The sequence below is a fragment of the Ambystoma mexicanum genome, chromosome 14, assembly GCF_040938575.1.
Source record: "Ambystoma mexicanum isolate Mex_15411 chromosome 14, UKY_AmexF1_1, whole genome shotgun sequence".
NCBI lineage: Eukaryota > Metazoa > Chordata > Amphibia > Caudata > Ambystomatidae > Ambystoma > Ambystoma mexicanum.
Window position 1 is genome coordinate 378,629,971 of NC_090940.1, and position 24,863 is coordinate 378,654,833.

The 24,863-nt window shown below is 49.2% G+C and overlaps 1 protein-coding gene across 2 annotated transcripts in view; it reads right to left on the bottom strand.

The window, feature by feature from the left end:
- Nucleotides 1-24,863, bottom strand: part of MIA2 (MIA SH3 domain ER export factor 2) — a 2,742,135-nt gene that overhangs the window by 1,948,608 nt on the left and 768,664 nt on the right. For both annotated transcript variants that reach the window (XM_069637493.1, XM_069637494.1), the window contains exon 7: nt 13,587-13,718. In XM_069637493.1, coding sequence (XP_069493594.1) covers nt 13,587-13,718 — 132 coding nt within the window. The remainder of the gene's footprint in view (nt 1-13,586; nt 13,719-24,863) is intronic.

Here is a 24,863-nt window from a genome sequence, read left to right on the forward strand (position 1 = left end):
GGGAGCAACGGCTGAGGCCAGCTGCCGATGTGAAGTGTAGTGGTGCGAGCCTGTGCCGGTAAAAATGAAAAAAGGGGATTTTTCTTTCCCTTTCCTTTCCCTTTTATGCCCGCAGGATAGGGTTATGCAGGCGCTACGGTCGCAGGAGCCGGCATATCAGGGCCCCCCGTGACCTCCCACCTAGTCGCAGATACGATCTGAGCAGAAGTGGGAGGGGGCGGCAGCAGGAGGGGGAGCAGGCCGCGTGAGGGTACAGAGGCTCACTGCGTCGTCCAGGAACCTCGCGGACTCAGGCAGCAGGGAAGTCCGACGCCTCCAGGCGTCGGAGGCGGCGATCGAGGGAGACAGCCGAGGATGCAAGCGAGTCTCGTGAGCCAGCTGGAGTGGCGGACCACAGGGATCCGAGGAGTTCAGGACGCACAGCAGTGCCAAGGCGGGTCAGTGTATCCAGGCAGGATCGGACGCCCCTCCCCCCGGCGGCCTGCAGCGCCACGCCCTCGGGCGGGGGAGAGCCGCCGACGCTGGAGCCGCGGGACGGGGCGACCAGGCATAGGCGGCCCCAGTCGAGGGCGAGGGCCACAGCCAGGTCCGCCGAGAGCGCAGGATCCCAAGAAACAGCCGGGTTATGCCGGAGGGGTTCCCTCGTCAGCACTGTTAGCGCACGGCGGAATGGTGCACAGAGAAGGGTATTTTTGGAAAATTATATGCTCTCCCAGTCCGGAGCACTGAAGTCAGGCGGCCATCTTGCTTCGGCGCAACAGCGCCCCCTTTCGGAATCTTTCTTAAGTGGATGAGGGGAGGTGTTACAGTTAGCCATTAAGGCATTAGGAAGGGATGGGGTATCCTCAAAAGAAGAAGGGGGGGGGTATGTCTGATCCGATGGCACCATGACATTTCACCTGAGGTTGCGCCTCCCCAACCCCCATGTGATCCTCCCTAATACGGCCACCCCCAGAGTCAGGATCAGGTAGGTTTCCACCGGGAAAGGAGCGATGATACCATCAAATTCATCACAGTACGATGTGGCTACTGGGGAAATGGGAGGGGGAAGGCCAGCCACAGCTCAAGACACATTACCAGAAACCATAACCAAAGGCGGGCAAGCTGATCCATAGCCCAAGGCAACCATACCCCAAGGCAGGGTGCCAGACAACAGACCCTAAGGTGAGGTGAGGCGAGGCGAGAAAGAGTATACACTAAGACAGGGCAAAATAAGCCATAGCTCAAAGTGGGCTGCCATACAATATACCCTAAGGCGGGGTGAGAAAGAATACCACAAGAGAGGGGGGGCGATAGAAGCTACAGCCAAGATGGAAGCTACAGCCAAGATGGGTTACCAGAAACCAGGTTCTAAGACTGGATACCAGATGCCATATCCCAGGGAGGAGCGAGGACAATGACACCCAACGGCGGGGAAAGAGAAAACAAAACCCAGAGCAGGGTACAAGAAAACAAAAAGCAAGAGAGGACGAGAGCAACCCAATCCTAAAATGGGATTCTAGAAGTCAAAGGCGACAGTGGCTGGAGAAAACAGACAACCCTAAGAAGAGTAACCCGTAATGAAGAGAGTCAAACAAGTCTCCTGTGTGAGAATCCCAGGGAAAATACTTGGCACAAAGTAGTGGTTGGGACAACAACCCAGCCTGCTTCATCAACTGTAACACGGAAAAGACTAATCAGAGACTATGCAACAATGATGAAACTTGAAGAGGGAGAAACGGAAACAAGAGACTTGTGTTAATAACTAGAACTTTGAAATGGGCTAAGAGCCTGCGCTACCCATGACGAGGGAAGATCATAAGGGGATCAGAAGTTCGATGCCATTCCTTGGTTGGGTAAGCAACTTTCTTGGGTTTATGTTAAACTTCTGTTATGTTCAAGGTGGTAGGGACATAATCCACACTAGAATGGGTTTTATGACATAGTTTGCATTGTAGGACATCCTGGTGAGTACTGTGAGGAGCCAGGAATGAGACGTGGACACAGAGAAGTCATATTTGTGGTTACAGACTTTAATTAAATAAGGGGTTGGAAAATGCCTCACTGTCCCCATTTCTAAGAGGTATTTCCTACCTCAACCAAAACGAAGGGTCTGTCCAGTGTCAAGCTGTCCAAAGCAAAACTGTCCTGTGTACTCAATCCTATCCTCGCCCTAACATTCTAAAGTAACTAATGTGCAAAGGAGTAAGGAACAAGTTACTTACCTGTAACTGTTGTTCTCCAGCATGGTCTGGCATGGTTTCACATGCTCATGAATATTCCCTGTCGTCAGGGTGGGAATCCTCTGTAAAAGAAAAAATCAGTTTCATTTCTGAACTGTCTTTCTCCTAAAAACCAATCACTGAGCTCTGGGTCATACTGCCCTCAGTCAATGACTGCCCTCTACCTAAGACCCGCCTCTGGCAGCCATCTTCAGATTTGGTAGCACGTAAAGTGGCAGTAGGACCAAGAGAACATCCGCAGAGGGGCAGGCGGGACAGCTCGCATGTGAATCCATGCCAAACCCATGCTGGAGAACGGTTACAGGTAAGTAACTTGTTCCTTCTCCAGCATGTGGTCTGGCATGGATTCACATGCTCATGAATAAAGAATACATAGCAGCACAGACATGCACTACCACAGGAGGTGGCAAAGCTTAACATAAGCATCTCTTACCTCCTCAGCAGGCTCACCTTCAATCAAATAGGTTGTGCAGCACTGCTTGTCCGACTGTGGTCTCCTCCCTGGAACCCCAGTCAACGCAGTAGAATTTCGTGAAGGTATGCATCGAGCTCCACGTAGCAGCCCTGCAAATTTCCAGCAGGGGCACACCAGACAGGAACGCCGTTGTGACATCGATCGCTCTGGTGGAATGGGCTCTCGGATGGCCAGGCAGCAGTCGGTTTGGCAACCCAGTGACAGTGGGTGATAGAGCTGGAGAGCCATCTGGAAATGGAAGCCTTGGACAGGGCCTTCCCATTGTTCACACGAGCAAAGTTCACAAAAAGCGGAGAAGTTTTCCGACTCTTTGTGCAGGCCACATAAAACGTCAGCGCACTAGCCACATCCAGCGAGTGCAAAGTCCTTTCTGCCGGCGACAAAGCCGTCAGAAAAAACACAGCCAACACCAAGGGCTTGTTTAGATGAAATTCCGAAGGCACCTTGGGCATGAAGGAGGGGTGCATCGGCAGCACCACCCTCGTCTCACGGAAAATCAAGTAAGGTGGTTTATAGGAGCGGGCCTTGATCTCCCCCACTAGTCGTGCAGAGGTGATGACCATGAGAAAAGCGGTTTTCCACGACAGAAACTGAGTGGACCAGAATGCATAGGCTCGAACGGGGGTCAAATGAGCCTACAAAGTACCATATTGAGCTCCCACGCCGGGGCCAGAGCTTTCACTGGCGGGAACGAGCGGAATAGCCCCTTGAAAAATTCCTTGGCCAACCGGTGCGACCAAAGGGAGGGTCGTCCTGGAGATCTGGTGTAGCGGGAGATAGCCGCCAGATGAACCTTGATGCAGGCGTGAGCCAGCTCCAATTTGGCCAAAGACAGCTAATACGGAAGCAACCGAGGGGCTTTGATCCTCAGTGGGTCAATCTTCTGGGAATGGCGCCAAATAGCAAATCTCTTCCACTCGAGTCTGTAGCATTTCAAAGTAGACGATGCTCTAGCCTTGGCGAGAACTTCCTTGCAGTCTGCCGAGAGATCGTAGCCACCAAATTCTAGTGCTGCAGGAGCCAGGCCTTTAGGTTCAGAGACCCTAGATCATGGTGAAGAATGGCTCCTCCTTCCCTGGTGAGAAGATCCACAGCCACCGGCAGCTTGACTGGTGGGGAGGCTGACATGCTGAGAAGGTCCGGGTACCAGATCTGCCTCGTCCACATCGGTGCGACGAGGATCATCTCGCACCGGCACCGTTTGAGTTGACTGAGGACTCAAAGTAACAACGGTAACAGAGAGAACGCATACAGAAAGACCTTCCCAAGGGAATGAGACTGCATCCCCCATGCTCCCCTGCTGGAGGAAACTTCTGGCAAACCTCCGGCACTTGGTGTTCCCCCATATCGACTTGGTGTCGCAAACAAGTCGATATGGGGGTTGACCCATTTGCCGAACAGGCTCTTCACTAGGTCCTGCCGAAGTTCCCATTTGTGGCAAGAGCGAAGCCACCTGCTGAGAGAGTCTGCAACCGTGTTCTTTACTCCTGCCAGATGAAACCGGATGAGGAACATCCCCTGGGCAGCGGCCCACTACCATAAATCCTGGGCCTCTTTGGAGAGCGCTGGGGATGTGGTGCCCCCCCCCCTCCCGTTTCCTGATGGAAAACATTGTGGTGGTATTGTCTGTGAAAACCCACACCACCTTGCCCTTGAGTGACGGCCGGAAGGATTTGAGGGCCCAAAACACTGCCCTTAGCTCCAGACTGTTGATGTGCAATGTCTTCTCCTGCGGTAGCCGGAGGCCTCTTGCGTGAAGATTTCCGGTGTGGGCTCCCCATCCTTCCAGGGAAGCGTCTGTCGTAACAGTCCCCTGATGCGGTGGGGCCTGGAAATCTGCGTCCCCGGTCAGATGCGGGCGCACGCCCCACCACCTTATCGCCCGATGGAAGCCCTTGTCGAGTACGATCCTGTCCCGGAAGCTTCCAGACACCTGGATCCAACGGGCGTCGAGGAACTCCTGCAGTCGGCGCATCCATAACCTGCAGAGACGGATGAGATAAATGCACAATTACATCATTCCAAGCAGACACTTCATGGCCCTCACCGTGGCGATCTTCAGAGCTAGCTGCCATTGCAGCTTGCCCAGGATGCCGCTACACTCTCCTCAAACAGTGCCGCCATGCATGAACCCGTGTTGAGCTGGGATCCCAGGAACAGTACGTCCTGCGATGGAGTCAAGCAGGACTTTGCATAATTCACTGAGAACCCCAGATCCGTCAGCAGGCGGATGGTCCCTGCTGTGTGGTCGATGGTGATATCCCTTGAGCCGTCCCAGATGAGCTAATCATCCAAGTACGGGTAGACGTGGTTCCCTTGTAGTCGTAGATGAGCCGCCACCGGCGCCAGGCACTTGGTGAAAACGCTAGGTGCCGACTTCAGCCGGAAGGTAAGGGCCTTGAATTGGTAATGCTTCCCCTGAACGACGGAGCGCAGAAACTTGCAGTGTCCTTTGTGAATGGGGACGTGGAAGTATGCATCCTCCAGATCCAACGATGACAAAGTCACATTCTTCCATTATCCAAGCACGTGTTGAAGAGTGACCATTCGGGACTCCGGGGACTTTATGTATTTGTTCAGTCGTCAAGAATGGGCCTCCAGCCCCGGTCTTCTTTCGCACAAGAAAGTACCGTGAATACACTCGGAGCCCTGGAGTCACCTTGGAACTAGTTCTAATCGCCCCTTTTTTTTTAGCATGGACCGAACCTCCAGCAGGGGCTTAGGGACGTGGTTTTCCTGCCGGGACACCAGTGGTATTTGGGGACAGTTGAAACTCTAGAGTGTGTCCGCGGGTGAGAGCCTCCAGCACCCAACGGTTGGTGGAGATGGTCTTCCACAAGCTGACGAAGTTCCCCAGCCAGCCTCCCACCGGGGTGCACGGATGGGGGCCCAACGTCCTGGCCGGTTCATTCTTGCTTGGAGGTCGACGGGCTGCCTTGGGGTCCCTGGCGACGACAGCTTTCTCCTCCGAAGGCCTTGGAGCGGCCCCTGTTGGTCTCTTGGGCCAAGGAACAGGAGGGTTGGCGGTAAGAAGAGGAGCCCCCGCCATAAACTTTCAAAGATCGGGGAGGCTTGCCTCCTGAGGACCGAAAGGACGGCATTCACTGCTGTAGCGGGGCCAGGGCACGTGCCATTTCCATGTCCACCTTGTTGGCCTGTAGAGACTCATCCACAGCCCTTCCCAAAAAGATTGTCTCTGTCAAAGGGCATGTCCAAAACCCTTGTCTGGACCTCCTGACGAAAGTTGGTGGCCTTGAGCCAGCCACAGTGGCGAAGGCAAACGCAATTGCCCATCTGGCGGAAACCCGCATCCGCGATGTTGGTCGGTGAGGTTTGTGTGCTGATCTGACCTGGCGCCCTTTTGTAGAATCTCCAATGCCTCTGACCTCTTATCGTTGGGGAGGAAGTCCAGCAGAGGTGCAAGCTTGAACCACAGCTCCTGGTCATAGTGCGCTACAATAGCAAGGGCATTGGCGGCCTTGATGGTCGTTGCTGCAGAGTAGATAACTCGCCTTCCCATCACGTCCAACTTCTTCCCCTCATTGTCAGGAGGGGTGGATGCTGCTGAAGACGTGGAGCACGACTGCATCTTCTTGGCTGCTGCAGAAACTACAGAGTCTGGCGATGGCTGGGCTCACAAGCACTTAGGAGCGGAGTCCGGCACTCTGTACTTCTTCTCTAAATGGTCCCTCTTTGCTGGGGCTGTAGAAGGGTTCTTCATGAGTGCCAATCCCTCACCCCAAATGTCATCCAAGAGCGGGACTGAAAGGATGGTCTTCCTCTTTGTCTCGCGGCGCTGGTATAAGAAGCATTCCTTTTTCTTCTCCTCTGGCATGAGCTGGAAGAGCTCTGATGCTCTGGAGATCATCACGTGGAACGATCCCATGTCATCTGGCAGAGAGGATCTGGGCGGAGGCGATGGGAGGTCCCCCATCCTGCCATCGTCATCCGTGCCCGTCGTCGTCACTGTGTCCGACTCAGTCTCACCTGTCGGGGGTGGCGGAGGAGGCGACGGGTGGCAAGAAGGCAGCGGATGCTTTTTCTTGGATGGTGGTTCCCCTGTCGTCAGCAGGGCGGTAGGCACCGGCGCCGCTGGTGGAGCGGATGACAGCGTCTCCGGCATCCTCTTCTGTAGCTCAGATACAAGCGTATGAAGGGTGGAGAGAATGTCGATTGAAAGATCTCTGGGTGCCAGCTGTGGTGTAGGGACAGGCAGCTGGGGTGTAGGAGCAGGGCCCTCATTGTCCTGAAGCCCTCCGTCGCCTTCCTCGATGGTCTCTCCATCGTCGCCGCCCTCATCATCACACTCATCGGCGCCCTCATTGTAGGGCGCGACTCTGACATTTCGCTCGTCGCCACCCTCCTCCTGGATGGTCTGGAGGTAGAGGAGTTCATCCTCCTCAGCAGAGTAGAAATCCGTGCTCTGGAGGACTTCAACGCCTCCCCCCCTTTCTTCACATTCAGAGGGGACGGTCTCAGGGAGATGATCTGCATCATCTTCTGTGGGGGTCTTCTCAATGGGCTGGAACGCAGTATCCCTCCTGGGAGGGACAGACACTTTCGGAAGGACGCCCTGCGGGTCCGCCACCGTAGCCTTCGAAAGGGACGCTACCACCACCTCAATGGAAGGAGCCGCCTTTGTTTGGTGCACCTGGGCTTTCATGGTCAGGCCAAGCCCCTTGTCCTGCTTGGCCTTCGTGGTCGCCGCAGACCCCTTGTCCTGTTTGGCCTTCTCCTTAGGGGTCGGGTCGGTCACCCAGTCCCCTTTGGCCTTCTCCGCCGAGGGCAGGCCGAACGTTGTACCCTGTTTGGCCTTCTCCTTGGTCGTCTCCAGGGCCACCTTCAGCTTGCCCGGGTGATCCGACTTCCTCTTGGATGATATTCCGGAACGTTGACTGTAGAGAGATGTCGAAAGCGCCCTGGCCTCCAAGGAGCCTGCTGCAACGGCGCTCCTGACGGTGGAAACTTGCTGTGCTTGGCCTTTTGTTGGACCCCCCGTGGGAGGGGCACCCTCAAAAGGGCTTAGAAGCCTGCTCAGCTTTCCCAACTTTGGGAGAGGCATGGTCCTGGGAACCACCCAGTGCAGAGGCCTTGGCCTGCAACCACTCCACCAGCAGTTTACACCGATCCTTCAACGTGCGTTTCGAGAGTTCACTGCAAAACGCAGTCTTCCTCCTTATGCGTTTGGTACAGGCAGTACAGGCACTAGGAATGTTTGTTGTCCATGTAAACATTCAGCAAACCGCAGTTGGAGCAAAGCTTGAAAAGGGAGGGGAAATCCTTCTCGTCCAACATGATCCACGCGGTGTAGGCCTTGAAGAATCTTCTGGAAGCTTCCACGAAGAAACTCAACGAAATCTGCCCTTTAGGGGCACTGGAGAAATCCAAAAAACGGGTCCCCGTTAATCAGAAGGATGATCGATGGAGCGTGAGGCTCGATTCACCGAAAAATAGAATAAAACTCTTTCAAAAAGCAAAAAAAACTCAGGAAAGCTCGAGAGCCAAGCACGAGGACTCCCAACACTTGAACGTGCAGTAAAAATCTGAAGAGGACTGCCAGAGGAGGGGCTTAGGTAGAGGGCAGTCATTGGCTAAGGGCGATATGACCCAGAGGTCAGTGATTGGTTGTTAGGAGAAAGACAGTTCAGAAATGAAACAAACTGATTTTTTCCTTTACCCAGGATTCCCAGCCTGGCAACGGGGAATATTCATGAGCATGTGAATCCATGCCAAACCCCATGCTGGAGAATATCTCTAGTCTTGAAAGGTGCACAAATGTTCAAATAAATTCAAAAGCAATATAAAAACACTCCAACACAAAAGTTCCCAATGGATAAGGTTCACATTTCCAGGGAATGGCTCCTTTCCCCAGGTTGCTGTTCAAGATTTCTCAAGACCCCAAAAGCCACAACACTTCCTTGGAGGTTTCTTGATTAATAACAAACACCCTTTGTATTCCAAATCTGTTTTAGATATAAAAGTTCCAACTATGTAGGATAACTGGTGAACTCCCCTGCCAGGTTCTTTTCCACTTCAACTTCACTTCATTCACCGTCTTGGGTTTACCTGGGGTATTCCTGTGACAGGACTTCTCTGGGTGGTCCATTTTCTACAATTGCAAACTTTAACTTGGGCCTGGTACACTCTCCTGTCAGGGCCTTTAACGTACTTCACTTTACACACACTCTTGCAGACTTGGGCTTGCCTGGTGTACTCTCCTACCAGGGCTTTCAACGTGGAACACTTACACACTTGCAGACTTTCAAAAGTCTTTCTCTCCCCTTACCCTCTCTTACGGTTTTGCAAACGTTCACGAGGTGAGAGATTTTCCCCCCACCCTCCTTGACCTCACTCATGCTTTTCCTCTGGTGCTGGTCCTAGACTCGCCATTAATATGGTTCTGTAAATGTTCACGAGGTGAGGGGCTTGCTTCCCCTCCCTTGACCTCCCTCGTGCTTTGCCTCCCAAAATGATGGTCTTTCATTCCATTCACAATTATTTAGAGTTCTTCGTTATCATTGCCAAAGCGCCCCGGTGTCCCAATCTCTCTGTCCAGGACGCACCAGCTTTCTGCAGCGCTCTTCACTTCCCTTGCGGTAAGCAGGGAGGTATTGTACAAAAAGACTGTATCTAAACAGGTCGCATGAACAAAAAGTTCTAAAAATGCTACCACCAAAGGTTCGAACACCAAAAGTTTGAATCTTTGGCGGTAGCATTGCAGGTAAGTAAAAAACACATATACAGTGGGGTATAGTGAACGGGGTGTTGCGAGGGACACCCCCGCAGCACACCAGCAGAAAAAAGAAAAAAAAAAAAAAAACAGGGGCTGCGGGGGTGTCCCCCGCAACATCCACTCACTATACTTTATAGTATAGTGAGCGGGGTTTGCGGGGGAAACCTCTGCAGCCCCCGTAAAAGAAAAAGAAAAGAATAGGACCCTGCAGCGCCGGTTCCCGATCACAGAAGTGAAAGGGAACTGGCACTGCAGGGAGACAGCGTGAAGAAAAAGGTATCTGGGGTTTATGTTGGGAGTGTGGGTGGGGTGCGTTGATGGTGTGGGTGGGTGATGGGTTTGTCATGGGTGTGTTGTGGGCATGTACGCGTGTTCACATGAGAAAGGTGCAAACCTTTGGTGGTTCGCACCTTTCTCATGCGAACTTTCCGGCCGCAGCAAAATCAGCCGCGGTCGAATCACGCAGATCCAGCAGGGATCGGCATTTGGGTGCTCTACCTCTAGTTTGCGGGTCCACCATCCTCTCTTACCTGCTTCCATGTCCTTCGCGGCTGCTGCCTGGTGGTTGAGCTTCTCTCCATGTTCCTGTTGCCGAGGCGCTGTTCACCGGTTACCAAGGCTGCCAACCAAACTTTCCTTCTTCCTCTGGTGCCGTGGTACGACCCCAAAGCGGCACACCGGTTGCTGCAGCCTTCCTCTTTCTGTCTTGAGCAGGCTGGCTCCACGGACTCCTCCACAGTGGCTCAGCAGTCCCTCGGTTGACCTCGAGCAGACACAGCTTCAACAGGCAGCTCAAACTGTGTTCATTCAGGTTTCGCCTTTTAAATCTCCCGGCACCTGCCAAGCGCTCATAACTACTCGAGTGCCATCTCAGCATCATGGATCTGTATTGCTCCCTTCAGCCTCCTCGTCTCAGTATTCTTATATATATGGAAATGTTGGGTGTTCCTAGGTTTTCAAACTACATGATACTGGAAGAGGTTTTTAGCATGTTTTGTGGGCAGTGGGAGGGGACCTATACAATAAGCCATAAAAGCTTGAGATACAGAGGTAACATCGATAAAAAGGGAAAGGCGGGTATGTACCTTTATCCGATGATGTCATGTTATCCCCCTTAGGGTCACCTCCCCCCCACCTAGTCCTCCCTCATATAGCCACCTCCAGGGTCAGGATCAGATAGCGGCTGCCATCCTCCTGGTCACATGGGGAGAGTCTACCAAAGAAAAGGGAGTGATGACACCATGAGATTCATCACTGTACCCTTTAGACTACTTTTCTCTAGGCTAGGGCTCTACACATCAGGGAAAGAGCAGGATTTGAATCGTTGAAACAATACATCCTCACACGTATGACAAGAGTGTCAGTGTCCCGATTTTGACTTACTGCACTTCCCTCTGTCCTTCTGCACAGATGATAGTGGTGTCATCTTCCTCCAACCTTCTCACCTACCTTGCTTCCAATAATAACATTTCCTATCTACCACCTCAACAACTCTTTCTCCAAATGGTATCACTCCTCCACAGAATAACTGACACCCCCCACTTCTGCTGGTATCCTTCCACTTCCTCAAGCAAGCCCATCTCCTGAGAGGGTGTGCTCCTTCCTCCTCCAAGCAACCCTCACCCCAAAAGTGTCCCTCACCTCCTTCCAGAAAAATGCCTCACCCTAGGATGGTGACCTTCCTCCTCCTTGAAACAACTCTCACTTTCCAAACGACAATTCTCCTAAAAGTAACTTTCTCCTTCTAATCGGCATAATGTTTTCCCACCAACCTCCATCTCGTTCAAATGGTACCCAATCTCTTTCCAACCTCCTCAATACTCTCTCCCCTGTAGCTCTCCCCTCAGTAGACTTCTAGCTTGCCAATATCCAAACAGCTTCCTCCAGCTCATCCTCAAACACCCCACATTGCCAGACTGACTGGCTGCCTTTTACAGTGTTGTCTCTCTGTCCCTTGAGTCGTGCTCAGGGACATTGATTGCAACTGTGTAGGGTGGGTTATACTGCTCTGTGACTGGGCCAAGTGCTTGTGGGCATGTGAGTTGGAATGGGGTTGACCTAAGCTTACATTAATGCCTGGTCCCATCTTGGATTCCAGAACTTCCTGGGACATGTGTAGGGTCTCCTGTGCTCTCTCCTGAACCTTTGCTCCCCTTGCCTATCTCAACTTGGGTTGCTCTGTATTCTCAGCATGTAAATCTTAAGTCATGAAGTGCTTTGGTAAGCTCTTTAAGTGGTCCTGTGTAATTGTGACTACTGTGTTGCAAAATATTTGCAGCTTTGAAACCCACACACTGCTAACAGGAGCAGATAATAAGGTTGGTTAGTTGTCTTTCTCTCATGTTCAATGCGAGTCTGTTTCATATTGTTTGCACGAAACTCAGTATCCACTGGAATTTGATAGTCTGCACAAAGAAATGTGTGTATCCCTCACGAGTGATTTTAAGGAAACAAAGCAACAACTATTTAAAGGAGAAGGCTTAATTTCCTATGCTGGGTGTTTGGTCTTGGGCAAGGAGCAGGAATGGCTCTCTAAGAGTATCAAACTTATAATAAGGGCTGTTTCTTGGGGTGTTGACTCCCCACCACTTCCCCTTTTCCTTGGGTGCTCATTGGTGTCTGTGGTGGTGGGGGTGGGGGTGTGAGTACTCCTTTGATGCCCCCCTGGCTTAGTACAGGGACTAAGTCGGGGTGACTCTGGGGATCCCTGTGTACCCATCCTCATGATCCAGCATCCATAAGCACATGGCCACTTTAATTACCCCACTGTCAGACCCCAGGGTTAGGCAGGGGACTTTGTCACAGTACTTACAATGCCAGCATTGTACTTATTGGACAAAGCTATCATGAGTGGCAATGCTGGCACATAGTGAGGATGAAGGGATCCTGAATATGTGTTGGAAAATGCTTCCGTTTGCCCTTTGGGACCTGCCATCTATTGGATTGTTTTCATGTGCTAACCTACAGAACCAAGGGGCTTTTAACCTATTTTTCACAGAATGTGTACTGTAGAATGCACCATTTTAACCAAGTATTTAAAAATAATCTATCAGATGTGGAACACCCCTCCCAGTCCCTCTTGGTTTGTTTGTACACCACACCCATGGCATGCTTGGTTGTTTGCGCTCATTAGTTGGGAATGTTTACATCTCTCCACTCATCAGCTGTGACTGCTTGCAGGTATTGGCTTCCACCAGCCTTGGACTCAAGAGTCCAGAATGGTAACAAACAATCCATCCATCAGTGCAATGTACACATTATTAGTTTCCTCACCACAGCATGTCATGTTGGCAAAATAACAAGTGCTCTTCAAGGATTACCCAATCCTCCCGGTTTTGCCTTGCTATCATGTCTGCAATTATAGTGCCCTAAATGTGCACAGTTCCCAGCTATAACTAAATAATGTTTCCTAAAGGAGTGTCGACCTTTAATAGATTCATTGTTAACAGATCAGTCATAAAATAATGAATCAAAGATCTTACAGTATGCACTCCCTATCAAACTGAATTGTCCATTTTAAATTGATCCTTGAACCAAACATTTTACAAAATGAGAAGATTTGGTCCTAATTTTCCATGAATGAGAACCACGATAAGCTCACTATAGGGGTTGTGGCGATTCCATGATCACTATGTGAAACATTATACAGTGCAGGGTTCAAAATTGCCAGGAGCTGGGAGCCATTTAGCTCCTGGTTATAGCCAAGGCGAGCCTGGTTACCTTGAAACCAACAACTACCAGGAGCTACTTCTGACTTCTGTGGCAAGTGGTGCCATACAAACCTAGCTATTTGATATTAACTGTATTTTTGGGAATGTATATCAAGGAGAATAACACTCACCTAGAAGACATTTAGAGCATATTGGTTAACATAAAATGGACAAAGGGTTAGAGTTTGCATCTTGCGCAAAGTTAGATTTGCTTTGAGGTACGTAATAGCTCCTGGTTCCCTACTAATAGCTCCTGCCTAACTGGTTATGCCAGATACCCAGGAGCAGCTTTTTGATCATGGTGAACAAATCCCAATTTCGACTTCTGCAGTTTAACAATAACAAAGGGAGATCAATCAAGCGTTTCTTTGTGAAATTCAATTGAACCTGCCATATCCACGCGGAACAGTTGGTCTTAGTTGAAACAAATCAGTTAAAATACATACCGCTTTACTGGCTTGGCACAGAAACACAGTGACTGTAAAAACTCCAACAAGCACAGCACATATCGCCATTTCCCAGGAAAATCCATAAAGATCAGGGCCAGGTCTTAGATCTTCGGGAAGCAAAGCCACAGCCTGCAAAGGAAACACAGTAACTTCAGTAAAAACATTCATAATAGAAGTTTGAACAAACATCTAAGAATGGCCATGCTTTCATCCACAAGAGTATGTAAGGAACATACAGGCAAATTAAGTCTGCAATACTTTTGCAAAATAAACCAGCTACCATGCAATTACTTATGCAACACTTACTGTTCGCAATAGCAGGCCAAGGCCCCATGCAATACTAATGAATTACAGAATTTCAAAATAAAAGTTATTGATATACACATACAAGATTTACACTGTAGATATGACACAAAAAAAGATGTTATTTTGTCTGTGGGTGAACAGTATTCTACTCCCCTAATAGAATGTCTCAAGAAGATCTAAGAATGGATGAACTTCGACGAAACTATAAATGAATCCAGACAAAACTGAAATCATGATTACACCAATGACAGAATACACTCAGCTGATCCCATGGCCCACAGAACTGAAACCCACTGACACCGTATGTAGCTAAAAAAAAAAAAAAAAAACTGGGAATCGTCATGGACAGGGTAACACTAGAACCCCAAGGTTAACACCATAATTCAGAGTGCTTCTTCCAACTACAAACGATAAAAAATAATTCCACCATTACTCTCATTCACGCACAAAACACTGGCCATCATGATACGATATATGATATGGCATTTATAACGCGCCTATACACAAGTGTTTCATATCCCTCATCATGTCCAGCAAAGACTACGCTAACAGCATATACCTTGGAATGCCAGACTACCTATTAAGGAAACTGCCATGAATACAAAAGGGCAGCCAGACTTCTCCTTAAACTCACCAGACGAGATCACATCACACCAGCTATTAGGATGTTACATTGGCTCCCAGTCAAGAAAATAATCACTTTCAAAACAATGTGCATAACGCACAGAGCAATACACGGCCAGGGAGCGGAATTCATTGAAAAGAAACTTTCCATCTACAAACCAACCAGAATGTTGAGATCCTGCAACATCGGACTAGAACCAAAACATTACACAAAGAAAAAGCTGGGTGGATCAGCTTTCTCCTACCTAGCCGCGAAACTATGGAACTCCCTCCCCAAGGAAATACGAAATATGGAGGACCATCAGAAAATGTCTTAAAACCTGGCTCTTCACCTCCGAACACAATGAAACCGAATGAACGGCACCCGCACACCTTGTAACCGGCCGCGTACTAAAAAAGGAAAACCAGCCAACTAAGAATAGTGGAGTGAAAGACAAGACTGGGAAGAGAGAACCTAAATATAGCCCCCTCACTGCCTCACCACCACACCAACAAAGGGGCACTGCAGAGAAACAGGGGAGTCTGGTAGGCCAGATGCGATTGGCCCAAGCAAGGTGGCTCGGGAGAGGGCGGGGGATGAAAGGCCAAGAAAGGGAAATCCTCGGTCTAGAAGGACCCCCACTGAAGACCGACAAGTAAACACAAGGTGGGAATTCTGTGTCATGACCACAGGGTTTCCCTTTAGATGTGCGCTCAAGAAGTCTTGGTTGGCAGCCTACCATTCCTGGTCAAAGAGTAGGGAAGGCACTGTAGGCTGTTAAATGTTAAGCACTTCCTCATCATTCAATATGGCCGCCAGGTTACCTTCCCTGAATGCTACATTATGGTCTAGTAGTTGGTAGCTCTGGAGTACTTAAGCCCCTCCCCCTTGTTGTGCTGCGCTTCGCGTCGTCTCTGCAGATAGCAGTGTACGCTTACCGCGGTCCGTTCCTGACTAGAATTTCCACTGACACAATTTTCACAGAAGAATTCCCCGTAGTGTTCCCTGCTCCGTTTCTGTGTTCATTCACTGTATCCCCGTAGCCTTGTTTTCGTAGTGCTATTCCTGTCATTCCAGTCACTTTTGCCAGTTAGGAATTCTGGTGTTTTCAGTTAGCAAGCAGCTGAGAGAAGCCATCTCCTCCGCACGCATCATACCGTAAGTACCTGTATTCATTGAAAGTGTTGTGAATGTTTGAATAACCCTCTGCGAGTGAGCGCTTTGAGCTTCCTCATGTGCTCCGCTCCGTTTCCAGTAAACAAGCCTTGTTAGAGTGTTTCTTAATGTTCGCGCATGTGAGGGAACTACAGTTTTGATTCTCCTCACATGCGCTCGTGCTTTCAAATTAATTGCTTCGCAAGAGCGTCTGTTGAAATTCACGCATGTTAGGAAATCATAATATTGATTCTCCACGTGCGCTTGTTATTTTTTGAATAAACTGTTTGCACGCGGGTTCTTAAGTTCGTGTGTGTGAAGGAAAGGGAAACACCCCAGTCTTCACTGACCATAGTTGGCCTTCGAATTAAGCCACGGTGTTGCAGAGTTTAAGCCTTGAGAAAGACATTGCATTGGTACTTGTTTACAGTGTCTGTCAGTAGCATATTGTGTGAGAAAGAATACACTTACATTGTGTTAGGTTGCACTTAGGTATTTAGTTCGTTATCTGCAGTTGTGGTATTATCTCCATTTTGGGAGAGAGCACATTGAGACACTATACACTGCAGGTTCATCTATCTCAATTTCCTTAATACATTTTACAGCACAATAGTTTGAGGTTAAGGGAAGGGTTTAGTAATTACGTATTGGGCTCCATTCACAGTAAGCAATTCTTTACCCTCCCCAGTCAAATTGTTCCCCTCTTCAGGGCATGCGCCCCTGCACAGAAGCAGGATGGAGAGTTCATCATAACACTAACTGAGGTGAGGAGGGCATTCCTAGTTAAGGGAAAGTTTAAACTCTAAGGCAATTAGCATAAAGGTGATCACCAACACCCCTTTGTATATTCCATAGATTCCAGTTTTCCATAGAGGAATAGTGGGTGGTGAGAGAGCAACATTCTCAGAGAAGAGTTATAGTTCATCAGGAATGGTGTTCCTGCAGGGCCCAAGGTAAGAGTTACATTATGATGCACTTGCATGGATGTCAGGGTCAGGGAATCGGATGGGCTATGACGAGTACAGTGTGGAATAATAACAATTAATTTGGCACTGTTCTCGGTTTTCAGGTTCCAACTTTTGTTTCCCGTGTCTTTTAATTGTTTAAAATTGGTTTTTTATTGCTTTGTATATATTGTATTGTAACATGTGCATATGCTTTTTAAGTGTTTTAGATCTTTTTGTCAGGGTCTTGTGTTTGAGTTCTTTTTGAATATTAAAATATATGATTTAGAACATCTTTTGAGGACATATACTGATGATTGACGAATGTACAAGGTGATGTCATGGTATTACCATTGTGTGCATTTTGGACATTGTTAATGTTTACTAGGGATTAGACTCCTCCTTTGTTTGTAAAATAATTCGATTATATCCCCACTTAGTAGGAGGGGTGAATACCAGAAACGTGTGGGGTAATACCCCTGTAGAAATGTATGCTCCGGAGGATCCGACAGATGATCCGTACAAACTACCTTTAAAAGTGCGCCACTGGTTCCAGAATCGATCACACACGCATGGGAATGGATGCTTCGCTCACTGTATAAAAGATCGAGAAAAATCATAAGCAGGAGTCTGGAGGAACTGCTCGACGAATGACGGCGGCGGCTCGGTCCATTGTCACACAAGATGGCCGACAACAAAAGAAACAAAACCAGGGTACCCGAAGAGGACGAATAAAGGCGGCGGCCACGGGGAAAGAACGACAATGGCGAGGTGAAGGCGGAATACAAAAACCCCCGGGGGTCGTAGGTCTTGAGTCGTGAAAGCTTGTCGCTGGCCCGGACAGCAGGGGCCCGAGGGCAGCAGAGGTCGGCATTGAACTAGCAGCGGCGAGAGGAGGTGGAGGTTGCGACTGCCTGGAGACCACCGCGACAGTCGGTAAAGAGCGGAAATTGCGGCTGGGGAGACACTGGGTCGCTGAATCGTGATAAGGAGACCCAACGGTAACCAGAAAATGTCGGCGCAAGGGGCCGTGGGCAAGAACAAGACCAAACAACCCATGATGGACATTTTTGCGAAAGCACAACTGTCTCCTGCGGCCACCTCAACCAAAGGCCCGATGGCACAGGCTGAGGGCGCGACAACGGCTGATAATCGTCAGATTTTGGAAGCCATTACGGAGCTGAAGGAATCTTGGGGGGGGGTGCGATGATGGACCTACGCACTTCCCTGGAGGCTAAAATTGAAGCAGTGGGCATCGAAGTCTCCCTGCTGAGACAGGATGTCAGGGGACTGGCGGAACGCACAAGCAGCCTGGAGGGCGTGGTGAAATCTAATACAGACACTGGTGCCGACAATACAAAAGAGATCCATGTCCTCAAACAACAGGTGGCCAACTTGGAGTCTCGAGCAGAAGAATCAGAAGGGAGAGAGAGGAGAAACAACATTCGTGCGGTGGGTCTGCCGGAAGGCGAGGAGGGCCAGGACCCGACTGATTATATCGAGAACTTACTCCTACAAGGAATCGGGGCCGGTACACTCTCGCAAGGATTTGTGGTCGAGCGTGCACATAGAGCCCTCATGCGGAAGCCGAGACCGGGGCCCCTCCACGAGCGATAATTGCCAAGATACTGAACTATAAAGACCGGGAAAAAATACTGGAGTATTTTCGGAAAGGCGGAACAATCGAGAGGGCCTCGAGCACTATCACGGCATACCCGGATTACACTATGCTGGTTCAGAGGCAGCGGTACAGCTATATAAACGTCAAAAGGAGGCTGCGGGCGGCTGTGATAAATATATACTGCTGTACCCTGTGAAATTGAAGGTCATGTATAAGGGCAAAATGCACTTTTTTGACACGCCGGAAGAAGCGACGTGGTTGGATCTGCAGGGCTGCCCGGATCAAGACACGGAGGAGACACAATATGGACATGAAAAGTGACTCAGACACGGTATGCATTTTGTTATGGCGGCGAGCGAACATCCTAGGCGAAGGCTGAGAACGATGGGCCTGGCTGTAGGAGGCCGATATCCGACGACATATTGGAGTGTGAGAGACTTGATGGACTTGAATATAGTGGCGGTTACATATATTTAAACTGTATAGCAATGTGTAGTTCTTTGATGTGCTATTGGGGCGGCAGGGCGGTAGCACCCTACCCCCCAAATTGTAGTTGTAGTTATAGTAGGTTGGCCACTAGGGCGGCCTCACCCTGCGCAGCTTAGAGTACAGGCGAAAGCCGAAAAGAGCTAGATGAGGGGGAGCCTGAGATCCAGGGATGGAGCTGGGCCACAGTTGGGGGGGGGGAAAGAGTGTTGGGGAAGGGTTGGGAGACGGGGGGAGAGGGAGTGGGAAGTTTGGTGTGTTTTTGGTTAACAGGGTTTTAGAAGGGGATGTGAGCCTATATAGATATATAGATTGGAATGGAACTCAAGGTTACACTGCACCTGGGGGGAGGGAATAGTATCATACCGGGCCATGGGGGACCTTAAAATACTCACATGGAATGTGCAGGGGTTTAATAGTTATTTAAAAAGGAACAAGGTTATGCTGTATCTGCGCAGGAAGAAAATAAATATTGCATTGCTACAGGAAACCCACCTTACACGTGAGAAGATGGACACGATTGCGGGAAAGTGGAAGGGGGTGCTGGTGGGCTCTTCGTACTCGGCCTACGCAAGAGGAGTACTTATATGGGTGGCGCCACATGTCCCGTTTCAGCAGTTGCAAGTGGGGGATGAGACAGACGGGAGGATGTTTATGCTGAGGGGATTGGTAGAGAATAGGGAGATAAGTACACAGCGTTGTACATTAGGACACTGAGTGCGAACCTGAGCGTGTGTGTGGGAAGCGCGGTGATCTGGGGAGGGGACTTCAACTGTGTATTGAACCCGAGGGTGGATAGATCGGACGGGAAATTGGATAGACTGGCCCCTGCAGCCTGGGCGCTACAGACACTGCTTGATGACTTTGGGTTGGAAGATGCATGGAGAGTGTGGCACCCTGGGGAAAGACAATATTCAAATTACTCGGCCCCACAACAGTTATCAACAAGGCTGGACTATGTCTTCGCATCACCAGAAATGATAGTGGAAATTGCGCACAGAGTACAGGGCCAGGGTCCTCTCGGACCACTCGCCCCTGATTCTTGCGTGGCAATATTGCCCCCCCCCCCCCCCCCGAGGGCGAGGTACCCGACATGTGTGGACTCGGCGGGGACACTATGGGAGGCCTTTAAAGTGGTTATGAAGGGGGCGGCCATGGCGAAATCCAGGGGCCTACAGGGTGGGATTTCAACAGAACTGAGGGAGACGGAAGCAAAATTGGAAGAGGCCTTAAAAGCCAGCGACGATACAGCGGAGAAACTAGATTTGATACTTAAGCTGCAGCAAAAATGTGCGGATTACTGGGAGAGGTTGTGCAACCTTAACTATAAAAGGTACATAAAGAGACAGCATTTTAGCGTGGTTATATAAGAGCGAGACCCCTAGAGCCACAATCAGAACTATAGAGAGGGAAGATGGTAGCGTAGAGGACACCCAGGAGGGGGTTAATCAAGCGTTTGTGGATTATTATAAAGTGCTATACAGGGAAGACGGGGAAAGTAGCCGGTCAATGATAGAAGAAACGCTTGAGGATATGGGGCTGCCCAAGATAAGTGAGGAGGAAAGAGAGGAATTGGACTCCCCGATTACCCTGGAAGAACTGGGGGAGGTGGTGAGGCAGTTGCCTACTAGTAAGACCCCGGGGACAGAAGGCTCCGAAGTGAATTTTACAAGGTATATATAGAAGAGATCCTCCCCCCGCTGCTAGAGATGATAAATGAGGCGTTCGAGACGGGCCGCCTGCCGGAGTCACTGAGAGAGGCTGTTATAGTACCTCTCCCTAAACCAAATAAACCAGGGCGCAGCTGTGGTTCCTTCAGACCTGTGTCAATGTTGAACCAAGACGGCAAGATATTAACTGCGGTCTTGGCGAATAGACTGAAAAAGGTCATTGGTAAGTTAATACATCCGGATCAAACGGGCTATGTCCCCCATAGAAACATCACCAACAATCATAGGCGACTTCAGAGGATCATTGAGTTTGGCAGCGGAAGTGAGGAGGAAATGGCAATCGTGTCCCTGGGTGCGATCAAGGCCTTCGACTCCGTCAGGTGGCCGTGGCTGCTGGCGGCCCTGAAACACTATGGGTTAGGGCCTGGCTATGTAAAATGGGCGGAGATTTTGTATAGTCAACCGCTGGCCAGAGTAAAGACGGGATCTGTGATATCAGAGAGGTGGCAGCTTAGTAGGGGTACTAGACAAGGATGCCCATGGTCCCCTATGCTCTACATTTTGGCCCTGGAGCCTCTCGCGATCTATTTGAGGCAGCAATATGACATCATAGGCATCGAGGTGAACGGGGGCGGCACTTGGTCTCCCTATATGCGGACGACATGTTGCTGTATGTGCGGTATCCGGAGGAGAAGAACCTCCAGTATATCTTGGAAGTGCTTGGGAGATACGCGGTGCTATCAGGCATAGCGGCGAACCCCCAGAAGTCTAGTCCGTTTCTGGCGGGGGGGTATACAGGGGTTCCAGCGGAGAGGTTACCAGACCACGGAAACTCAGGCATGTCAACAAATTAAGGGACTTGGCTTATGTGCTTGCAAAGAGAAGGATTGCCACGGGATGGAAGTCATGCCATGTGCCGAGGATAGAGGTGCGGTGGAAAGACTTGCAAAAATGGGCAGAAGCCGAAACCATAGCATGGCAAGAGGTGTGCAGCAATTGGAGGGGGGGGGGGGAGAATGAGTCCCTGATGGCCAGGAAATCACCGATAGCCGGATTGTTTGGGTCATTAGATGACCCGACTGAACCTGTTGAGGAGACTGAACCACAGGGGGTGGAATCTGATGACTCAAGGTGATAGACTCGCAAAGGGGGTGGGGTAGTGGGAGTAGTGGTTAGGGAATTTAAAAAGTGTAATGAAACTGTTGAACATGCACTGTTTGTTTGGTTTTATTGTTTGTTCAAAATTTAATAAACTTTTTTTTTTTTTTTTTTAAACCATGGAAGGAACTTTGTGAACCTTTGCTTGAGACCAAAGGAGCCTAAGATTGGGAAAGGGAACCCCAAGAGGCCCAACCAGAACTGTTTTTTTTGGTTTGTAACTGGGAGGAGTAAAGCTTGGGGAAGAGACCCCAGGCGACACAGTGACATTCTGAACTTTATTTGCTGCAAGAGCCCTACGTGGAAGGTATCAAGGGCAACCCTTTTTGTGTTGAACTATTTTTTTTGTGAAACTGGCAGAAATACACCTGATGGTAAGGCCACCTGAAAGCAGCCGTGGTTTACATTTCTTTTTGGTCCACCATTTTTCTTTCAGAAGACCCCAGAGCACATTTTGTCTAGTGAGTGAGGGTAAGCATAGGTTTTGACACAGACAGACTTTGGTTTTGGACTTACGGATATCGACGGCCCTTAGAAACATCAGTTGAGGGAACAACCCCTTTAGAGTTAGGGCAAGTTAGGCATTACACCAACCTAACAAAGTTTTCAATTAAGGTTTTCAAACTGTTGCTTTGGAGTCTGTGTCCCTTTTGATACCGTGCCCGCCTCACAGCACGTACTTCACAACACCAAACAAACCACACAGAATCTCACACAACAGCACCCGATTGATTGATGTTATTTATTATACGCCTATACACAAATTCAAGGCGTAACCAGGCAAGGGAGGGGGAACAAAGGGAAGACAAGACAAACGATATACTAGGCCTAGTGTCATTTAGATTGTGCAAGTGCACAACAAAAAGTGAAGGGGAGAGGGAAAGAGGGAAATGCACCCAGAGCACGGGCTCGGAGCGAAGTGCAAGGAAGGCTGGAGCTACAGGGAGCAACCCAGCCAGGTAGTGCAAGGAAGCCAGGCAGCAGTGCAAGGTGTGTCAGACGGCAAGTGCATGGGGACTGGTCGTGGATGGGGGCCTGGTGCACTGTAAGAGGACAACACGCAGCCAGTCAGCAGACAGATGAGGAGCAGGGGTAGGTTAGCAGGGGAGAGGGAGCAAGAAACAGAATGAGTAAAGGAAGGTCTTGAGGAGCTTCCAGGAACTTAAGGAGATCTGGGCTCAAGGCGGAGAGAGGCCATTCCAGACTGAGGCACCAGCAGAAGTGAGAGGTCTAGCCCCCCCCCACTCCAATCTATGCTTGGAGAAACGACTGACCCGCAGAGAATTAGGAGGTAGACGAGCGGAGGGCTCTAGAAGGTAGGTATTTAGGAAGAGCTAGTTGAAGATGTTGAGGGCCATGGCCCCAGAAAGCCTTGTGGAAGATGCAGAGAGTCTTGACCTTGATCCTTGCAGGCATGAGTAGCCAGCGGAGGGATTTCTGGTCCGGAGAGATGCGTTCCCTGGGCTTGAGACCAAGGATAAGTCTTACGGTCCTGTTCTGGATGAGTTAAAAAGGGCGAAGAGTAGAGTTAAGCAGATTGAGAAAGAGGCTGTTGCAGTGTTTGCCAACCTCCGAAAATCACATTTATGCTCAGTGAACGGTGTTTCCGAACTGAAGCTGCTAACAGCACATCAAAGCTTGATTGCTCTTTTCCCGCTCAAGTCTACTTACCACTGCCCACCTTGCATTACAGATCTGCCTGAATGGCCGGAGACCACGCAAGTTGCATAGGTGCACGGTATAAGAACATTTAACATTAACAAGCTTAATTTAGTCGCTGGGGAACAGCAGAGGCCTACAGAATGATAATAGGTTATATGCACCAGCACTGCAGTCTATATTGTGTTTCAGTACCCCAGAATAACGCCTTGAGGTGTACCATTTTAAAGTCAAAATACATTACACTGGAACTTGTAGTGACAATAAATTATTCTAGTCAACACGCAACATCTTCTTTGAGTGCGTGTTGGGGCACTTATGTAATTTAACAGCAGCAGTGCAGGCTGTTCCTGCTATGCTGCTTCAAAACTACAGCTGTTTGGACCTTGCTGTTGATGGGAGTACTTCTTCTCAAGTAAATCGGTCTAAACTAACGCAAATATCTATCAAAAGAATAGTCACCAAAGCAACAATTCTAAATCCCGCCCCTAAAATTCAAACTCTTCATTCGAAAGGCATTGAACCATTAAGTTCCAGGGGCTCTCTCCAAAGGAATCCTAATGTGAACGATAAACGTCCACTTCAAATGCCAAACGTTACTCCGCATATTCAGAAAAGATGGGTCTTCATGACAGCAATTTCCAAATAGCATTCTGGTCCGAAAGAAAATACTGAGTTATTAATTAATTCCAAAGTGTATTCACTGCATTTGGTATAAAAGAGGCAGTTTGTCCATTATTCACTCTGACATCATCAATGCTAAAACGTTACCCTGACCTGAACAATGTTCTGTGTGACATTATTCATTTAATTCACTAACGACTCTTGGTTGATTGGTTACACGCTATTGAATGTTCGTACATTACCGCCAAAAGGGTCTCATATCCAGATACAACGGTCTTTTCCTGTATTACCACAAATTAACAAGCATGATATATTCGAAGAAGCCGATTTAATAGCCCTTACAGAAAGTTCACCAAATGTACATACTCGTTTTTCTTCTCATAAAAGGACAAACTTTGGTTGAAATGCAGCATGAAACACTGATTCCCCCCACCCCCACCCCTATTCAACCTTTGGAGTCCTTAAAAGGAAATACATAAGATCACAAATTACTATGCTATCTTGGAATATGTGTGGTCTTGGGAGTAAATTCACTGATGAGGACTGGCATGATTTTATAAAAGAAAACCAAGTGGTTTGCCTACAGGAAACCTGCTTAAGTGACCCAATTTATAAATCAGGCTACCTCACTTTTTGTCCCGCTTTAAAAGCTTCTAAAAGCCACCCAAAATGAGGTCTTTTATGGGTCTATATAGATCTTAGTGTATCATGCAAAACCGTTCATCTAAATACTCCCGATTTATTGGGCCGTTCGATACAGTAGAGCTTAAGAGGAGGGCAGGGGGTGGCGGATCAGCAATGTTTCTATTGAATAGGTATTTGAGGCCCTACTATAGGGCGGTAAACACCTGTGAACAAGCTACAGATTGCTTGTATAAACGGTTCCTTCAAACAAACAATGGATTTGTAGTGAACACAGGGGGGCTTAAATTGTCAGTTTGAGTCCAATGCCCCAAATGCACAAGATCCGAGTGTAGATGATGACATTTCATTTTCATGATCCACAGCTCATTATTCCATCTTGTAGTTATTCTATGGCCTCCACTA